Source organism: Tachyglossus aculeatus, chromosome 6 (assembly GCF_015852505.1).
Source record: "Tachyglossus aculeatus isolate mTacAcu1 chromosome 6, mTacAcu1.pri, whole genome shotgun sequence".
Taxonomy (NCBI): Eukaryota; Metazoa; Chordata; class Mammalia; order Monotremata; family Tachyglossidae; genus Tachyglossus; species Tachyglossus aculeatus.
In genome coordinates this window covers 33075087-33092868 of record NC_052071.1, presented here as the reverse complement: position 1 = coordinate 33092868, position 17782 = coordinate 33075087, and the positions used below count along the sequence as shown (strand labels likewise).

Genomic DNA, 17782 nt, shown 5'->3' with positions numbered 1-17782 from the left:
TTTGGTCCTCATGGACATACCATCCATTTTACTGAGACTTCGGGACAGAGAAAACACTGAAGTCTGACTAAATGGCAAATCCCTTTTATTGATCTTGCTGTTTGTGTATTTATCAGGGTGCACGTACTACACTGATTCCGAGTTCACAGTCAAGCGCTGGGCATATTGCGGACACTGAAAATGACTGAGGAAAATACAAATGTTCGGCTAAAGCATCATTCTTTGATTTCAGCCTGAACGATTCATCAACTGAGGAGAGTACAGGCACACAGAGTGCATCAAGTTGAAACTAGGGAACTTCAACTAATATAAAATCCCAAAGACTCCTGTCCAACTCAGCTGAGGCATTACTGAAAAAATACAAGCAAGTCACAGCTTTGTATGGGTTTTAGAGGGAAAAGGAAGTGACAGACCTGAGATGGCTGGAGGTATTTTTTTTTGTGCTTTCCCTCAGTTCTTCCTCAAAGAGTTACCCTTTGAAACACACAACTCCACTAGGAGGGGCATGTGAGGAGAATGCAAGATAGCAAGATACCCAGCACAGCTTTCCGTCTTACGGAAGCTGGGGACCAGAAACAAGAAGAAAAGAAGAATCATTTTAAAGACACCATGAAAAACAACCCCGAACAAGCTGTGGACAGCTTGGAGACAGCAGCAGCAGCTATATTAAGCTTTTGTTATGGAAATCTGGAAGTGGGCTTGATTATTTTGAACAGACATTTTGAAATTAACATGAAACCAAGAGGTAGACTTGAAAACGCCAGACACTGCAAGAAAGGGAACATGTCTCATGATTCTGCTGTACTTTCCACTAGATTGTAATCTCTTTGAGGGTGGGGATCATATCTACCAACTGTACTGTACAGTGGTCTCCCAAGTGCTGAGTAATGTGCTCAGCACACAGTAAGCGCTCAATAAATATCACTGAATGCCTGATTCCCAAATGCTCAGTGCAGGGCACCCATGGGTGCACAAAAAATGCCTTTACTACCATTAGGTAGCCCAAGAAAAGATAATTTCTTTGTGCTGGCTGTCAGGGGAGATGATGAAGCAAACGGCCTCTGGATGAAACTAAGAGCAGAGACGGTAATGAGGATAATAATACTAGTATCCTGTAACTGATTCCACAGATACCACACCTCAGGCAACTCCAATGGAGGGTGAGATAAAATTTATAACACTTCTGAGATCAAAGAGGCCTGACTTTCCTTATATATTTTATATAACACAGCAGAACAACTGGATGTAAAAGTCCTCTGGTTGGACCAAGTATGGCCTAGTGGAAAGAGTGTGGGACTATGAGTCAGGAGATTCAAAGTCTCAGCACTGCTGGGTAATTTTGGCAAGTTACTTCATTTCTCTGGGCTTCAGTTTCCTCATCTGTAAAATGGAGATCAGACGTTTGCTCTCCCTAAGTCTGCGTCAGACAAGGTCTGTGACTGAACTGATGATCTTATATCAGATTATACCTGAGACGCAGCATGACCTAGTGGAAAGAGTCCAGGCCTGGGAGTCAGAGCACTTGGGTTCTAATCCTGGCTTCAACCACTTCTCTGGGCCTCAGTTTTCTCAACTGTAAAATGGGGATTCAATACCTGTTCTCCCTCCTACTTAGTCTAGATAAGGTAATCAGGTTCCACATGGGGCTCACAATCTAAGTGGGAAGGAGAACAGGATTGAATCCCCATTTTGCAGATCAGGTAACTGAGGCACAGGCGTTACACAGCAACTGAGTGGCACAGTCAGGATTAGAACTCAGGACCTCTGACTCCCAGGCCCAAGCTAGGTCACGCTGCTTCTCATTTTTCTCCATGTGCACATATTTTTTCATATAATTCCATGAGAATTTTAGAGCTGTTTCTAAATTTCATTTACGAAGCTCTTTTTTTTATAAAGCACACATGGAATAAAGAATGAAACTGTCTATAATTTTAAGCAATAGTAAAACTTTTCCCAATCCTTCTTCCACGGAGAATGGTGCAATTTAAAAGATGTTATTTACAGTTACTTGACTGAAGCTAAAACCCTTAAGAGCCTGGGATTCCTGTGCTGCATGCAAAAGTGACAGGCAGATTTGCTACGATTTCAACCATCCTGGCTGTATAAGGTTGCTTGCAAAATAAGAATCAAAGAACTAGTTCAAAAGCAAAAAGAAATTAATCTAAACACAAAAACCAAGTTAAGCTCCCAGTCACTGATACTCCAGTTTCACAAATGTAGCTTATCAGAATCTCACACTTCAAAACTATAGCTTATCTTTCTCCTAACTTTATAAAAGGGAGAACACAAGATTGAGATGGCCAGGAAATTATGAGTCTCTCAGAAGATATTATCCCCAAGTTACCTCAGATTTGTATTACCTATCAAATGTAGCACAAATGGGCAATGAAAGTTTAACGTTTCTATGGCTACCTAAGGCCTATTCCTTCATTTAGATTCTTAGTCCCCAGAAGGACAGGTACCATGTCTAATTCACCACTGTATACTGTCTCCCAGCACCTAGTACAAGACTCCGCACACAGTAAGCACTTTATTAAGTGCTTATACAAGTAATTATTATTACTGCTGCTAACCTCAATTGGGTGTTCTCCATCAGTGGTGATTCCCTTATTCTTTAGTCCTAGATGGATATTGCTAGAACCAACTTAAATCTAAAACAGTTTCTTTTGTTACCTGCTAAGAACCGCAGCTGATTCTTAACTCTTAACCCTCCGTCTCCCGAAGCTCCGTCGCAGTCATCTTCATCATCACAATCTCCACTTTGAGTCTCTTCTTCATCTAGGTTTCTATTTGAAGTTTTACGTCTTGGAATCGACATGCCTCTTAGGAGCTGAAAGAAAACAACACCACACGATGAGGCTTCCTCCATGCCTTCAGAGTGTAGTGCATACTTGACTCTCAAGTAAGCCTTTCAAAAATGACCCAGTATTTATATCTACCATCATGTAAGACATTTATTTATGCCTTCTGCTTAGATTCAGGTTGAATGGTGCCAAGTCAACTGGTAGGGAAGTTTAATGGTCCACAAAAGTCCAACTGCTTGTTTGGAACAGAGTAAGTGGGATGACAATATGCCTTTAATGTTTGGTAGGTGGCACTGGCAACCCATATTAACAGGGAGAAGGAGAAAAAGATAAATTTCATGAAAGGAAAATAACCTATAGAAAAAACATTTAAGCTGTTTTTTGGACATGACAGGCTAAAACAATGTGGTCTGCCTTGGAAAGACCATTTTCCCTTCACAGACACAAAGCTCCTTGAATTCTAGAACATTTGTGGGGGAATGGGGGTAGGGAACCCAGATGATTTGCCAGGTAGTTCTTATATTACTCCCATCTCGAGGACTACTTTATTTCACAGACTGAGCATTTTTTTAAATGCTGAGCATTTATTTTAAAAATTTTTTATATACTACACACAAACCTAGTCATCTTGCAATATCAAAACAAACTGAAGAACGAGAAACTGACTATTTTTAAAGTTACAGTTACTATTTTGAAAAAGTCTTATGGGCAACAATGAGGGGCAGAAAAAGTATGTCTGGTGTGAGTTGTCAGAGGGGCGCTGCGATCTTTATGCAGCTTGGAATCTGGGGCAGAACCTAAATCAGCCACTTACAATTCACAATAGTTGACATTTTTATCTCTCACTCCTCACACAATACCTTCTACACTGAAGACCCACTGTGCCCCAGAAAGAACATAAGGGCATTTCTCACAAAGACAGCTAATGTTTTAGTACTAGCTGTTTTTTATCAACAGCCTGAAATGCCCTTCAGGGATACATTTTCAAAGGACCCTTTTTCTACCTTCTAAAACCGAGATGTATCCACATTCAGCCACGTTTTTTGAGCCATCTGCCCTTTGCCCTTTGTTATCTGAGGCAATCAGGGATTAACTTGTGGCCACACTGAGCCACCTTCAGATGGAATAAATTGCATATCCGGATTGTTTTTTTTTTGGAGGGGGGCCGGGGTAGGAGGAAGGGAGGGTCCTTTTCCATTCTTCAGATGTGTCAATGACCATGTGCTAGTAAGCAAGGAAACTTGGCCTTTAATGGAAGAGAGTGTGTGAGCAGTGCTCAGAAGGAGGCCATTCAACTTCAGGAAGGATGCTCGGCCAGGGCTTAGTCCACACAGTACAGTGCTCTGCACACAAGCACTCAATAAATACTGTTAATTAGTGGATGGGGGCCTAGCTTTTTCCCTGAAAATGATGAGGAGGAAACTGATTCAGTTCCAAACCCTTAAAAAAAGAATCCTTTCAGAAAGGACTGAAGTGGTTAAATGCATAGAACCTGCCAACCCAGCAAATGCACAGCACACAGAGGAGAAACAGAGGTCTTATAAGGACATACCCACACACAGGTTCACGTCTTCCCAGCAAGTCAAAACATAATTAAACACTTAACCAGACACAGTTACACCAAACAACTTTGCTCCGCTGTTCAGGTTTACCATTTCGTTTCTGCCTGACGTATTACTTTCTGAGATGTGAGTACCTTCTGCTTTTAGAATTCCCTCCTCTCAAGTTAACTTAAACAGGGCCTCTGCATTCAAAAAGGGGGTGACACTGAAAAATTGCAGCATTTAGAATCTTATTTTTTTCCTTCACCTTTAAACATGGGGTCATCCTCTGCTGTCACAGAAAAAAATCCAGATTCATAATACTAGGATGCTCTGAGTTTCAGAGGGCAATTTTCTACGTAATTTTGGTATCTTAGAGGCTAATACAAATGTGAAAAATTATTAGGAAAAATACAGATACATTTGTGGGGAAGAATTATTTTATTTCTTAATTTCTCAATATGCACCCAAAAATCACAATTAATATAAGAATGCTCCAGTGCTATTTGGGCAGTGTTATCTAGCAAAACAACCTTTTCAACTTTGTCAGGCATTCCCTAACTAACCAAACCCAACCTCCCTACTCTTGTCACTTCTTCAGCCACCTCAGCACTGCTGCATATATCTTTTTGTTTTATGTGTATATTTTGATTGATTTATTATGAATATCTGTGCTCTTACTCTTGTTCTTAGTGCATGTTTGCAATATGTGCCTGCCTGTCTCCTCAGTTAGATTGTAAACTCCTCCAGGGGTCACTGATTATGTCTATTCTGATTATTCTGTACCAATCCCAGTGCTTTACACAGTGTTTTGTCATATAGTGAAAAGCAGCATGGTCTAGTGGAAAGAGCACTGACCTGAGAGTCAGAAAACCTGGGTTCTAATCCTGGCTCTGTCACTTGTCTGCTGTGTGATCTTGGACAAGTCACAACTTCCCTGTGCCTTAGTTACTTCATCCATAAAATGGGGATTAAGACTGTGAACCCCATGTGAGGCACGGATACAGAATAGACTGTGTCAATTCTGATTAGCTTGTATCTACCTCAGCACTTAGTACAGTGCCTGACACATAGTAAGCATCTAACAGATGCCATAAAAATGTGGAACACTTAAATGCTACCATTTGAGGGAGGACATTGGTTTTAGCTTTAATGTATGTTTTCAGGCATAGCCTAGTATTCTGCACCCAAAATGCACTCACTAAAACTGACAATGATGCCTGAATTTTCCTACTGAAGGTCAAAGATCAAAGGACAAACTTCAAATTTTCAAAATGATTGTCTTGCAAGAAGAAAGCACGACAAGTGGATATGGTATAAATCATGCATCTTCAGAAATCACACTCACTGCAATATTCACAAATGTTTTAAATGGAAAAAAAATGCCTATTTGCACCATAACTCATATGGATGTGATCTGGCACTCATAATTAAAATCACACTTCCCTTAAAGCAGTCATTAAATATGTGTCAGGAGAGTCTTTATCCTGCCTTTTTAACAGTGGATAAAAAAGGGGAACTCTCATATTGCCTGGCCGACTCTGGCTGATTTTCCCCAGTCTTGCCATTTACTATGTCTTCAATAACCAAACTCTCTCCCTCATCATAAACACATTTGTTTTGAAAGTTTTAGGCAGCTGGTTAAACATATAGGGAAAAATTCCATTACTGCTGTGCCACAGCTACAGTCACTCTTTAATTTAATCTACTTAAAAAAAGTTAACTAACCAAGTAGACACTGCAAGATGGGAGTTTATTACATATTTTAAAGTTTTAGCCGGTTTCATCTATTTTGCCTATGTGTGTGCCTCTTACTGAAGCATTTTTAATATCTGGAATCTAGGTTACAGTTTCAATCCATTAAGCTCTGCTTACAAAACCATTTTTGAAATATTTGGATGTTCAGGTTTATACAACCTCAGAGGAATGTTTTCAGGATCTGGTTTTACATGTCCCCAGCAATGTAAACACACGCTTTACTGTTTGTACTAGAGTAGCAGAGCCTAATGGAAAACAAATGTTTTGAATTGAATCGATTCAACTTTTTAATGTTATTGTTATTTACATGTTGTACACATCTATAAGTAATACTGCATCTGATATCAGCCTCATGTACGTGCTTCCTTTTAACAAATACACCGTCCACTAGCCACAACTAATTGGGAAAAGTTTTAGCTGTATGTGAGCTGAAGCCAGAGCCAAACTCTATAAGGCTGGAATAAATAAATAGTGGAATATGTGTTCCACAAGCTTCTTTCAAGAACCATTTAGGAGGTGGCCATATTTTCAATGACTAATGGAGAAAGAGCAAACTTCACTCCCTGGCTACCTGCCAGAGATGTGGAACTTGGGGTGAAGTTTGTGTGTCACCTTAAAGGAAGACTCCTTGATGGTCACGGCAAGATAATGGCAGCTCAAAATAAATATTCACAGGAATGTTTACCAATTAGAAGCCTGGGTACCTAAGAGAGGCTGCACTTCCATATGGCAATTCAGAGAATGCTACCACCCACACCCAAACACGCTTCCATCTGGGCCTTGCTTCCACTGTTGCCTCAAAGGCACAACCCACTCTCCTCCTTTTCTTCTCCTTCCCTCCTAAATACAGCTATATTTGCCACAAAGAACATTTGTGCAGAGAAGTGTTCAAAAACAAATTCCAAATCTAAATTAAAGTGCCTAGACATAAAGCAGTTTCGGCATAGTTCATGTTGCAGTGGGCAGAGATGTTCTGGTGTTGGAAACCATCCTATGACATCTGAATAAGCTGCCCACCACCCAAAAGTGGATTCCAGCTTTCTGGAGTTCCTTTTTGTCCAATTCTTTCCCAGAGCGATCACACTCTCGGGAATACATTGAAGTGTGTACAATTGTAGTACACAACTGGCAGGACCTCTCTCTTTTAATGTTAAGTTCAATGTAACACAGCCAGTAGGCACTCAATAATTATCATTACTACTACTACTACTACTACTACTACTACTACTAGTGGTAGTAGTACTACTACTGCTACTACTACTACTACTTCTTCTTCTTCTTTTTAAGTGGCTGTGAATTGGTGAAGAGTGCTGAGAGAAGAACAGTTTTAAAGAACTCTTGGGCCCCAAGTGGCATTGGGATGGAATGACCAAGGGGTGCTAGAGAAGACCTATGTCTCACCAAATCTAGACTTTGGGGGCCATCATCAAACTGAGAAAAACTAGAGCATAAACAACTCTTGATTTAGGACAGATTTGGATATTATTTAAAAAAAAATATCCCCACCAAAATTCCCAGGAGAAGCACAAAATGAAGTGGAAAAAACTAGAGTATGCATTTAATTTATTTTAGATGTCTGCCCAATTTTTATTAAGCCCACTGCCTGATTTCTTTAAGGCTTTGGAGCACTAGTCAGTGCTTATTTTATGGTTGAGAGAATTATCCAACTCAACAACTGTCAAATTGGAGGACGAAGGTGCAAGGTACAGAGGCCACCCCCAAATAGGAAGTAGGCATTTCTAGTTTTTTTTTATTCACATGGATTTGATAGATGCTACTAAAAAATCCTTGGAGGGACAGACAGAAAAGGATCATTTCTAGATAACTCTGCTTGAACCCAAATTTGCTCCCAAACAGGAAATAAAACAAAAACTTTGGTCACGTGGAGTAAACACAGTTTCACTCTCTTTCTAGTTGTCTTCTCAGTCTTGGCATCCATTACCTTTTACTGCCACATGAGACTTTCACTCCTTGCTGATATCCTAGTTTTGGTACAAAACCAAGAACCCCTTACACAACCTACAGTGGTCATCCGCTTGTCAATCACTCAATTGATACCTTTCATTGAATGTATGTGTGCAAAGCACTGTACTTAGTGCTTGAGAGAGTACAAGAGAGTAGGCAGACATGATTTCTAATCTCAAGGACCTTACAATCCAGCAGGAAGATAGACAGTGATCACCCATCCTAGTCAAACAACTGACCCAATAGTGTTTTTAACATGGGACTTCAGGAATAGATGTAAACTGACAGCAGAGTGATCCAACACTCTTGGCTAGAACTGTCTGCTGTGATTACCTTAGAAGTTGAGGAAACATTTCCTGACCCCTCCCTCTTTATGAGTATTAATTCTACCTATCCCAACCTCCTCCATAAAGTCTACGTTTAGGCTTTAGGTAACCATTAGACAGCCACATCAACAAGCTCTGATCTCTCCTAAGTCCTACTTCTGTTGTGATTATCATAAAAGTTGAGGAAACATTTCCCAACCCCTCCCTCTTTATGAGTATTAATTCTACATATCCCAACCTCCTCCATAAACTCTATTTACAGGTTTTAGGTAACCACTAGACAGTTACATCAATAAGGTCTGATCTTCCCTAAGCCCTACTAAAATCATATCTCCTCCAGGACTTTTCTGGATTAAGCTCTCATTCCCCCCATCCTATTTTTCTTCCCTATTGCCTCACCCATGCACTCATTTCCACTAAGCACTTAGGGTGCTTCCTCCAAAACCCCACTCTCACAGTACTTATGTACATATCCTTACACTTGGTTGCTTTCCTTACCTGTAATTAAATGTCTGTCTCTCCTTTTAGACTGTAAGCCCCCTGAGGGCCGGGATTGTGCTTACCAACATTATTGTACTGTATCCTCCCAAGTGTTTAGTACAGTGCTCTGCACAAAGTAAGCACTCAATAAATACCATTAAGTGATTGATTTATCTCCCCCATTCATTCATCCATTCAATCGTATTTATTGAGCATTTACTGTGTGCAGAGCACTGTACTAAGCGCTTGGGAAGTACAAGTCGGCAACATATAGAGACGATCTCTATCTAACAACGGGCTCACAGTCTTCTTCTGGCCATTTTCCTAACCATAAGCAAAGCTTTCAGCAGAGGATAGGAGGAGTAAAAGAATGGTTGCCTATCAACCTCTGTGTCAAGCAAAAACTGCTCACTTTTGGCTTCAAAGCTCTCCATCACCTTGCCCCTTCTTACCTCACCTCCCTTCTATCCTTCTTCATTCCAGCCTGCACACTCAGCTCCTCTGGTACTAACCTTCTCACTGTGCCTCATTCTCGCCTGTCCTGCCACTGACCCCTGGGCCACATCCTACCTCTGGCCTGGAATACCCTCCCTCCTCAAATCTGCCAAACTAGCACAATTCCCCACTTCAAAGGCCTACTGAAGGCTCACCTCCTCCAAGAGGCCTTCCCAGCCTAAGCCCCCCTTTTCCTCTGTTCACCCTCCCTTCCCCATTCCCTTTGCTCTACCCCCCTGCCCCACAGCACTTGTGCATATATGTACATATTTATAATTATAATTCTATTTATTTTTATTAATGATGTGTACATATCTATAATTCTATTCATTTATAATGATGCTACTATACCTGTTTACTTGTTTTGATGTCTGTCTCCCCCCTTATAGACTGTGAGCCCGTTGTGGGCAGGGATCGTCTCTATTTGTTGCTGAACTGTACTTAGTACAGTGCTTAGTACAGTGCTCTGCACACAGTAAGCGCTCAATAAATACTTTTGAATGAATGAATGAATGAAGAGCAGGTAAAGTGTAAATAAATGCAGATTATTCTTGTAGTAGTTTTTTTCAAAGGGGTCCTTCTGCCCCGACTGGCAACTTAATTCTGACAGGCCCATAGTTGTCACTCTGTCCTTGGCCTTCCTAAAGTGATTTAAACTCTGGCTCCAAAAGCCTCATCTGGAAGATTATTATACTAAGAATGAACAATCTTCAACCAAGCATGAAGAACAATGACTTCAGTCTTATATCAGGCCTAAACCACGCCACACCTGGAGATACCAACTTTCAAAAAATCACAAGGTAAAGACTAAGCTAATCCTTTTGGTTGGAAAGAAACATTCCCACCTACCCAAAAACCTCACTCTATTTTAAAAGAATCACCCCAGATAGATGGAAGGAGAAAGCAAGACATTACAATTGTCTTCAGGAAACTGGAGTTGCACAATCATGCGAGTGAATTTTCTATTGCCTAAATGTAAGACTGATTCATTCCAAGCACACATCTTGTGGCTACATTTTTGGGAAATGAAAATTCTTGACTTTAAAAATAACATATGAGTAGGAAACCACAGAATTCATGTCATCACACTCTGGGCTTGATTGGTAAACTTAAAAGTCTTGGAGAGCATGCTTACTATTCCTCAAGGAGACTAATGACTGGCCCAATTTGGGTAAGCTGTTAGATAAACACATTAGCTTTCCTGACACATTTTTATTTTTCATCCAGCGAAAGGGTCTATAAAGAAGATTTTCAGAAGAACAATTTCCCTGCTGCAATATACCACCTGAAGACTATAAATTAGTAGGAGTGGTACTAATACTAATGATACTACTATCAGAAGCAGTTGGGAATATGGGTGCAACAACAGCTGGATTTCTCCTCTCTCACTTACTCTCTTCCTTTCCCCTTATTCATTCTCTTTTTCCTTCTCTTCTTCCCTCCCTCTCTCTATCGTTATGGGCAGGGCATGTGTCTGTTATAGTCTTGTACTGCACTCTCCCAAGTGCTTAGTACAGTGCTCTGCACACAGTAAGCACTCAATAAATATAACTAATCTAGCCCTGCCCTGCCTCTAGAAATCTGGTCTCCTTCACTTTAAGGAAACATCAGAAATATGTTCTGATACTGATATTTAGTCAGATCCAACAGCATTTTTCAAAATGCAAATATCTGAATCCGAAAAAAACCCCAAATAATTCAACCCTTACATTTTTCTGACATTAATCAGCTGACTTCGAAGTGAAGCCTAAAATTGAAGAATTCACAAGTGATGCTTTTAAAAATAAGAAATACCAGAGTTATTTCCTAGACAGTATATTGTTTCATTAGTTTAGGATTTAAGATGTTCAAAATAATTATTTGTGCACTGAGAATTTATCATTATTAAAAGGAGATGCTTTCACACTTGACTACAAAAATCTTACAACTAACATTTGGGTTGAAAGAAGTATGTAGTTCAGTCATCAAATAACGATTAAGTAAACCTTGGCCTCATTGCCCTTTTACTTGATGTGCATGGAATGATTATGAATGGGGTGACCTAGTTATAGATTAAGGAATGTGAAATGCGACTATTGACATTCTCTACCTTTTGATGAAATTTGAGCCTTGCCCTAAGGTAATAGTTTGGGAGACCATTTTCAAGGATATTGCTAAGCTAGGTAGTTAACCTTAAGCTTAGCCATTAATGCCTATAGTTTAACCACTAAAATGGAAAGATCTAAGTAATACTAATTAGGTTAATTTGAATTTGCAGTTAGTACAACCCAGATCTTGGATTAAGTTCAACAGATGCTTATTTTATTTCATCTTGGGCAACTCAGAAGTTAATAGCTAATTTTATTTTGCCTGTTTTGGGGATTAAAATGTTTGGCCTTGAATTTCCCCACCTCTCCTCTCCCCATAATAATGCTATTGGTGGCAGAATGAAGGAAATAGGTATAAACCTTGGAGAAGCTGGCTCACAGTCTAGAAGGGGGAGACAGACAACAAAACATGTAGACAGGTGTCAAAACCATCAGAGTAAATGGAATTATAGTTATATGCACATCATTAACAAAATAAATAGAGTAGTAAATATGTACAAGTAAAATAAATAGAGTAATAAATCTGTACAAATATATACAGGTGCTAGGGGGAGGGGAAGGAGGTAGGGGGGAGGTGGGGGATGGGGAGGAGGAGAGGAAAAAGGGGGTTCAGTCTGGGAAGGCCTCTTGGAGGAGGTGAGCTTTCAGTAGGGCTTTGAAGGGAGGAAGAGCGCTAGATTGGCAGATGTGTAGAGGGAGGGCATTCCAGGCCAGAGGAAGGACGTGGGCCAGGGGTCGACGGCAGGACAGGCAAGAACAAGGCACAGTGCGGAGGATAGGGGCAGAGGAGTGGAGTGTGCAGGCTGGGCTGTAGAAGAAGAGAAGGGAGGTGAGGTAGGAGGGGGCGAGGTGATGGATGGAGAGCCTTGAAGCCGAGAGTGAGGAGTTTTTGCTTAATTCGTAGGTTGACAGGCAAACACTGGAGATTTTTGAGGAGGGGAGTGACATGCCCAGAGCATTTCTGTACAAAGATAATCCGGGCAGCAGAGTGGAGTATAGACTGAAGCGGGAAGAGACAGGAGGATGGGAGATCAGAGAGGAGGCTGATGCAGTAATCCAGTCAGGATAGGATGAGAGATTAAACCAGCAAGGTAGTGGTTTGGATGGAGAGGAAAGGGCGGATCTTGGCGATGTTACGGAGGTGAGCATGGCAGGTTTTGGTGACGGATTGGATGTGTGGGGTGAATGAGAGAGCTGAGTCGAGGATGACACCAAGGTTGCGGGCTTGTGAGATGGGAAAGATGGCAGTGCTGTCTACAGTGACAGGAAAGACAGAGAGAGGACAGAGGGAAGATAAGGAGATCAGTCTTGGACATGCTGAGTTTTAGATGGCGGCCAGACATCCAGATGGAAATGTACTGAAGGCAGGAGGAGATGTGAGCCTGGAGGGAGGGAGAGAGAGCAGGGGCAGAGATGTAGATTTGGGTGTCATCATCATAGAGATGACAGTTGAAGCCATGGGAGTGAATGAGTTCAAAGAGGTGGAGGTAAATGAGGCATAGAGAAATTAAGCAACTTGCCCAAAGTCACACAGCTGACAAGTGGTGGAGCTGGGATTAGAACCCATGACCTCTTACTCCCAAACTCACGCTCTCTCCACTAAGCCATGCTGCTTCCCAGGTATTGCTTAGCACAATACCTGGCACATAGTAAGCATTTAAAAAATACCATTATACATACACACACCCACACCCACACACAGGACTATGGCACATGAAAATCTTACAAATACATGGAGAGAGCTGCATAGAAAACTTTGGTGTAGTGAATAGAGCACTGTCCTGGGAGTCAGGTCATGTGTTCTAATTCCGGTTTTGCCACTTGTTTGATGTATGACGTTGGGCAAGTCACTTAACTTCTCTGTGCCTCAGTTACCTCACCTGTAAAATGTGGATCGAGACTGTATCCAACCCAAATTGCTTGTATCCACCCCAGCGCTTAGTACAGTGCCTGGCACATAGTAAGCCCTTAACAAATACCATAATTATTATTAAAAGGGCAGGCGGTCAGAATGGGGCAGTTGCCTTACCTCACCCAGGAGTACAAGTCCTGGGAATTAACCTAGTCAGATTTCTAGATCCTGGGAATTAACCTATTCAGATTTCTAGAGAGAAGCAACGGGAAGATGCTGAAAGATGTCAGGGACAAGTGTGAAGCATATGAGTTCTTACTCATCATCATCATCAATCAAAATGTTGTGAGCCAAATGCACTGGGCCAGGCAGGGAACTCAAAACCAGCATACGGGGGTGGGGGTGGGGGGCAGGTGATGTCTTTGTAGTAGAGGTGCCTCCCCTGAGCCAGGGCTGGGAGGTGGCCAAGGGCCTTGATGGAGGGGAGGAGGGGACAGGGTAGTGAAGCCTGATGCCCTGGGGGGCTACGGGTGGGGACCACACTCCTCCTTTTCCTTGATCCACAGCCCCACCCTTAGCAAAGTACTCACCCTTGCCAACTGTTTTCACCCTCATGGAAAACTGCCAGACTAAAAGTAGCCAAATCATAAGCTAAGTTGGGGAGGAGGACAATTTCATTATTGCACTTGGCAGATGACGGAATTGTTTTATTCCCTCAAGAGGTTTATATTCTCTGAGCAACTCTCTCTCTCTCTCCCCCCCGCCACCCAAAATTGTCTCAGGATTGGCAAGTACAATTCAGCAATAGAGACAGTCCCTACCCAACAGGCTCACAGTCTAGAAGGGGGAGACAGACAAAACAAGTAGACAGGTGTCAACACCATCAAAATATATAAATAGAATTACAGACATATACACGTCATCAGTAAAATTGAGTAATAACATTTAAAATTGGTGGATTGACTACAAGAATTTCATTTTTAAATAACAACTACATTTACGTTGCATTCTGTTTTCCACTTTCAAAGCAATACTAAGGTCATACCTTATTCAAGAGGCTTCCCTGATTTCGCCCTCTTTTCCCTGGCTCATTCTCCCTTCTGCACTGTCTATGTTGGATATATGACCTTTTGATATTTGCATTTCCCCCAACCCCACAGCAGTTATATAGATATCTTTAAATTACAAATTATAAATGACTTACTTATTCATATTAAAGTCTGTCTCTCCCTCTAGATGGTAAATAGGGAACACGTCTGCCTATTCAGCTGTATTATACTTTCCCAGGCACTTAGTATAGTGCTTAGATAAGCACCACTGATTGATTGATCCAGTTAGTATAGCAGTTGACCTTCTTCCTGGAAGAGGCAGGAAACTATAAATGAACTAATAATAATAATTTTGGTATTTGTTAAGTGCTTACTATGTGCCAGACACTGTTCTAAGCACTGGGATAGATACAAGCTAATCAGAGCCGGGATTAGAACCCATGACCTTCTGCCTCTCAGGCCTATGCCTTATCCATTAAGCCATGCTGCTTCTTACCAAGGCAGTGTGTAACAAAGTGCAAGTTTAAACAATCTAAATTTATTCATCTTTATCATCTTACTAGCCAATTCACTCTTTCCACTGCAAAACTACAATGACAGAAATAATCCCAGTAAAAATACACATGAACAAAGTATAAACACACACTCTTTAAAGAGGGAAAGTAAATACATAACTTGCTGGGATTGACTGAAGAAAACCATGACTTTGACAAGCAAGGCTAAAGTGGCATTTACATGGCTGCTGCTATTTCCCAGAACTCTTCCCCAATGATTTAATTTATTTTGTCCTCAATTCTATGACTAACCTACCAAAAAGGGATGTCTTCTGAAAAGAAAGAAGAGAGTTGATCATTGTTGCTCAGTTAAAAGATAAACACAAAAGATGATCGCCAGCAGTTATGTATTAATTTATTCAGTTGTATAGTACACGATATTTTGATTACCCTACATGCATATATGTTTATGTCTGTCTCCCCCATTAGAATGCAAACTTCTCGTGGCCAGGAAATGCATTATTTAGTTGTTTTATATTCCCAAGCATGTAGGACAGTACACTGCACCCAATGGACACTCAATAAATGTAATCCTACTACTACTCAAGGCAAGTGGATAAATGAAGCAGTACTCCAGATATTCTAGATTAAGAACCTGCTTTCATCTAAAATCAGATCTTCACAGAACAAAGTTGAAGGAGAGTGGAGATTACACAGTAAAACCTGGGAGGGCCTAGGACAAGAAATCGGGATAATTTAGGCCACAAAAATTCAGCTGCATTCACAAAATCAAACACCTTCAGGGGGAGGAAAATAAAAGCAAGTTTCTGCTCTTGGATTACCCAGAAAATCTAACTACATAGTCTGAATTTCCCAGATTATTAGCAGTTTGTCCCTTCATTTCATATTCTGCTTTCAGCCTACATTATTCAGCTGAGTCTAGTGAAATGGGGTTTTTGTCTAAACTGTTTGAATATTAGTCTCCACTCTCCAGTTTCCCTTTGCTAATGGAGACCTCACTAAAGTTTTGTGGTAGTATCAGCTATTCAGACTAAGCATGCCACTTATACAAATAAAGGGTTTGAGCCTTCAGTGCTCTCACTGTTAAAACTGCCTACCTTGACATTTAAGGATTCTACAATCACATTTAATATGATCTGCCAATAATGTTTGCTTATTTGCACGATATGCACGTTTATATCCATATCTTCATTTTTTCCAGTTAACTAGCCCTGCCTGTATGAGCAAATTAGGACCCCCAAATGAACTCTGATATACATTAAGAAGACATGATACTGAGTTCCCATATTCATATTCATATATATGTACACATTTATTACTCTATTTATTTTATTTGTACATATTTATTCTATTTATTTTATATTGTTAATATGTTTTGTTTTGTTCTCTGTCTCCTCCTTCTAGACTGTGAGCCCACTGTTGGGTAGGGACCGTCTCTATATGTTGCCAACTTGTACTTCCCAAGCGCTTAGTACAGTGCTCTGCACACAGTAAGCACTCAATAAATACGATTGAATGAATGAATGAATATTAATCCTGAGGGGAAATGGGCAGCCATGAAAACAGATACCAGATTTTAGAGCCTTTACTACACAGCATGTATTTTCACCTTTGTAGTAAAGGAGGCTGACAATAGGGGTGAAAAACATACCTCACCTAGTAATGTTTTACATTACATACTTGACCCAGTTCAGATATTTAACAACGTACCTTAATTTTAAACATGAAGGAGAATAATTCTATACAGTGAAACAGTACTTCTAGGCTTTAAGTTTCTCACGGAAGAATGTAAATGAACAGTCAGTTAGCTAGGTATTATATTTTTCTTCTTTTAGTGTACAATTTTAAGTCAAACTAAATAGCAAAAACAGCCAGCCTCCCAACATTGTTTTTCAGGGCTAAAAGCAGCTTTTTTTTCTCTGAACCATTTCTCCCAGCCCAACCACTGCCTTCACAGTTTGGTTGCCGTCTGATCTGCAGCATTTCATGGCACTGGTCAGCTTGATGGACGAGGGAAATAATGCCTTCAAGCTTCAAATTCCACACCAAAATGAGAGCAGGCCCTCTTGCCCTTTTAAGGCAATAAAGTTACTTTGTTTTGAAGAAAATGTAAAATAAGTCTAACTGTGAAACAAATCATTGATCTGGAGGAATACAAAGGGTCTCTCTCAATTGATGGTTTCCCTTGAAAGTCAGAAGTCTAAATGAATGCTTTAAGTCTTCTCAGAAGAGTAGCTATTTTTTAATATAGCTTGCAGATTCAAAAAAATGGATTAAAATATCAGTATTCTCTGGAATTACTCTCAAGCATAAATAAAAGGGACTCAAACTGATCTTGTAAATAAGTCATTTGTTGACTTAAACATGAATGCAAAGGTCTAAATACAGGCAGAAAAATATGTTATGACAGATGTATTGATTTAAGTTAGAAATACAAACAAAAGCCCCTAATTCTAGTCGGTGCCCTCTTTTGCCCATGTTAATGCCACATGGGGGTAGATTAAACATACAAACATCCTCTGATGTAGGATTTTCCAAACCATAGCAAAGTTCAGCTCTTTGTTCATCTGTATTAAATGCATCCTTCGGGACACCTTCTACTTAGCAAATATAATGTCTATCTTAAAAAGAGTCCTATTGATTTTCCACTATCCAATTATTTCAAATGCTGTGATTGAAAATGAAAAATTTTACTACAGTCATGAGCCCCTGAATGGAACTTAATTTAATCACACTTGGACTACATGCTCTATTATCAGCTCAGGAAATCTGCTTGTGAATTTGAAAAACATAAGAATTTGGTCCGTAGAAAGTCAGTTAAAGGTTGATGTAAAGCCATGAATGGAAAATTAATGGAACTGAGTGGGCAATGGAATCTGGGTGACAGGGGTCTTATTAGTTTCAACATGC

At 40.4% G+C, this 17782-nt stretch overlaps 1 protein-coding gene across 1 annotated transcript in view; it reads right to left on the bottom strand.

Moving 5' to 3' along the window:
• Positions 1-17782, bottom strand: part of GPC3 (glypican 3) — a 432499-nt gene that overhangs the window by 70557 nt on the left and 344160 nt on the right. Inside the window, exon 7 of the mRNA XM_038748017.1 lies at positions 2674-2830. Coding sequence (XP_038603945.1) covers positions 2674-2830 — 157 coding nt within the window. The remainder of the gene's footprint in view (positions 1-2673; positions 2831-17782) is intronic.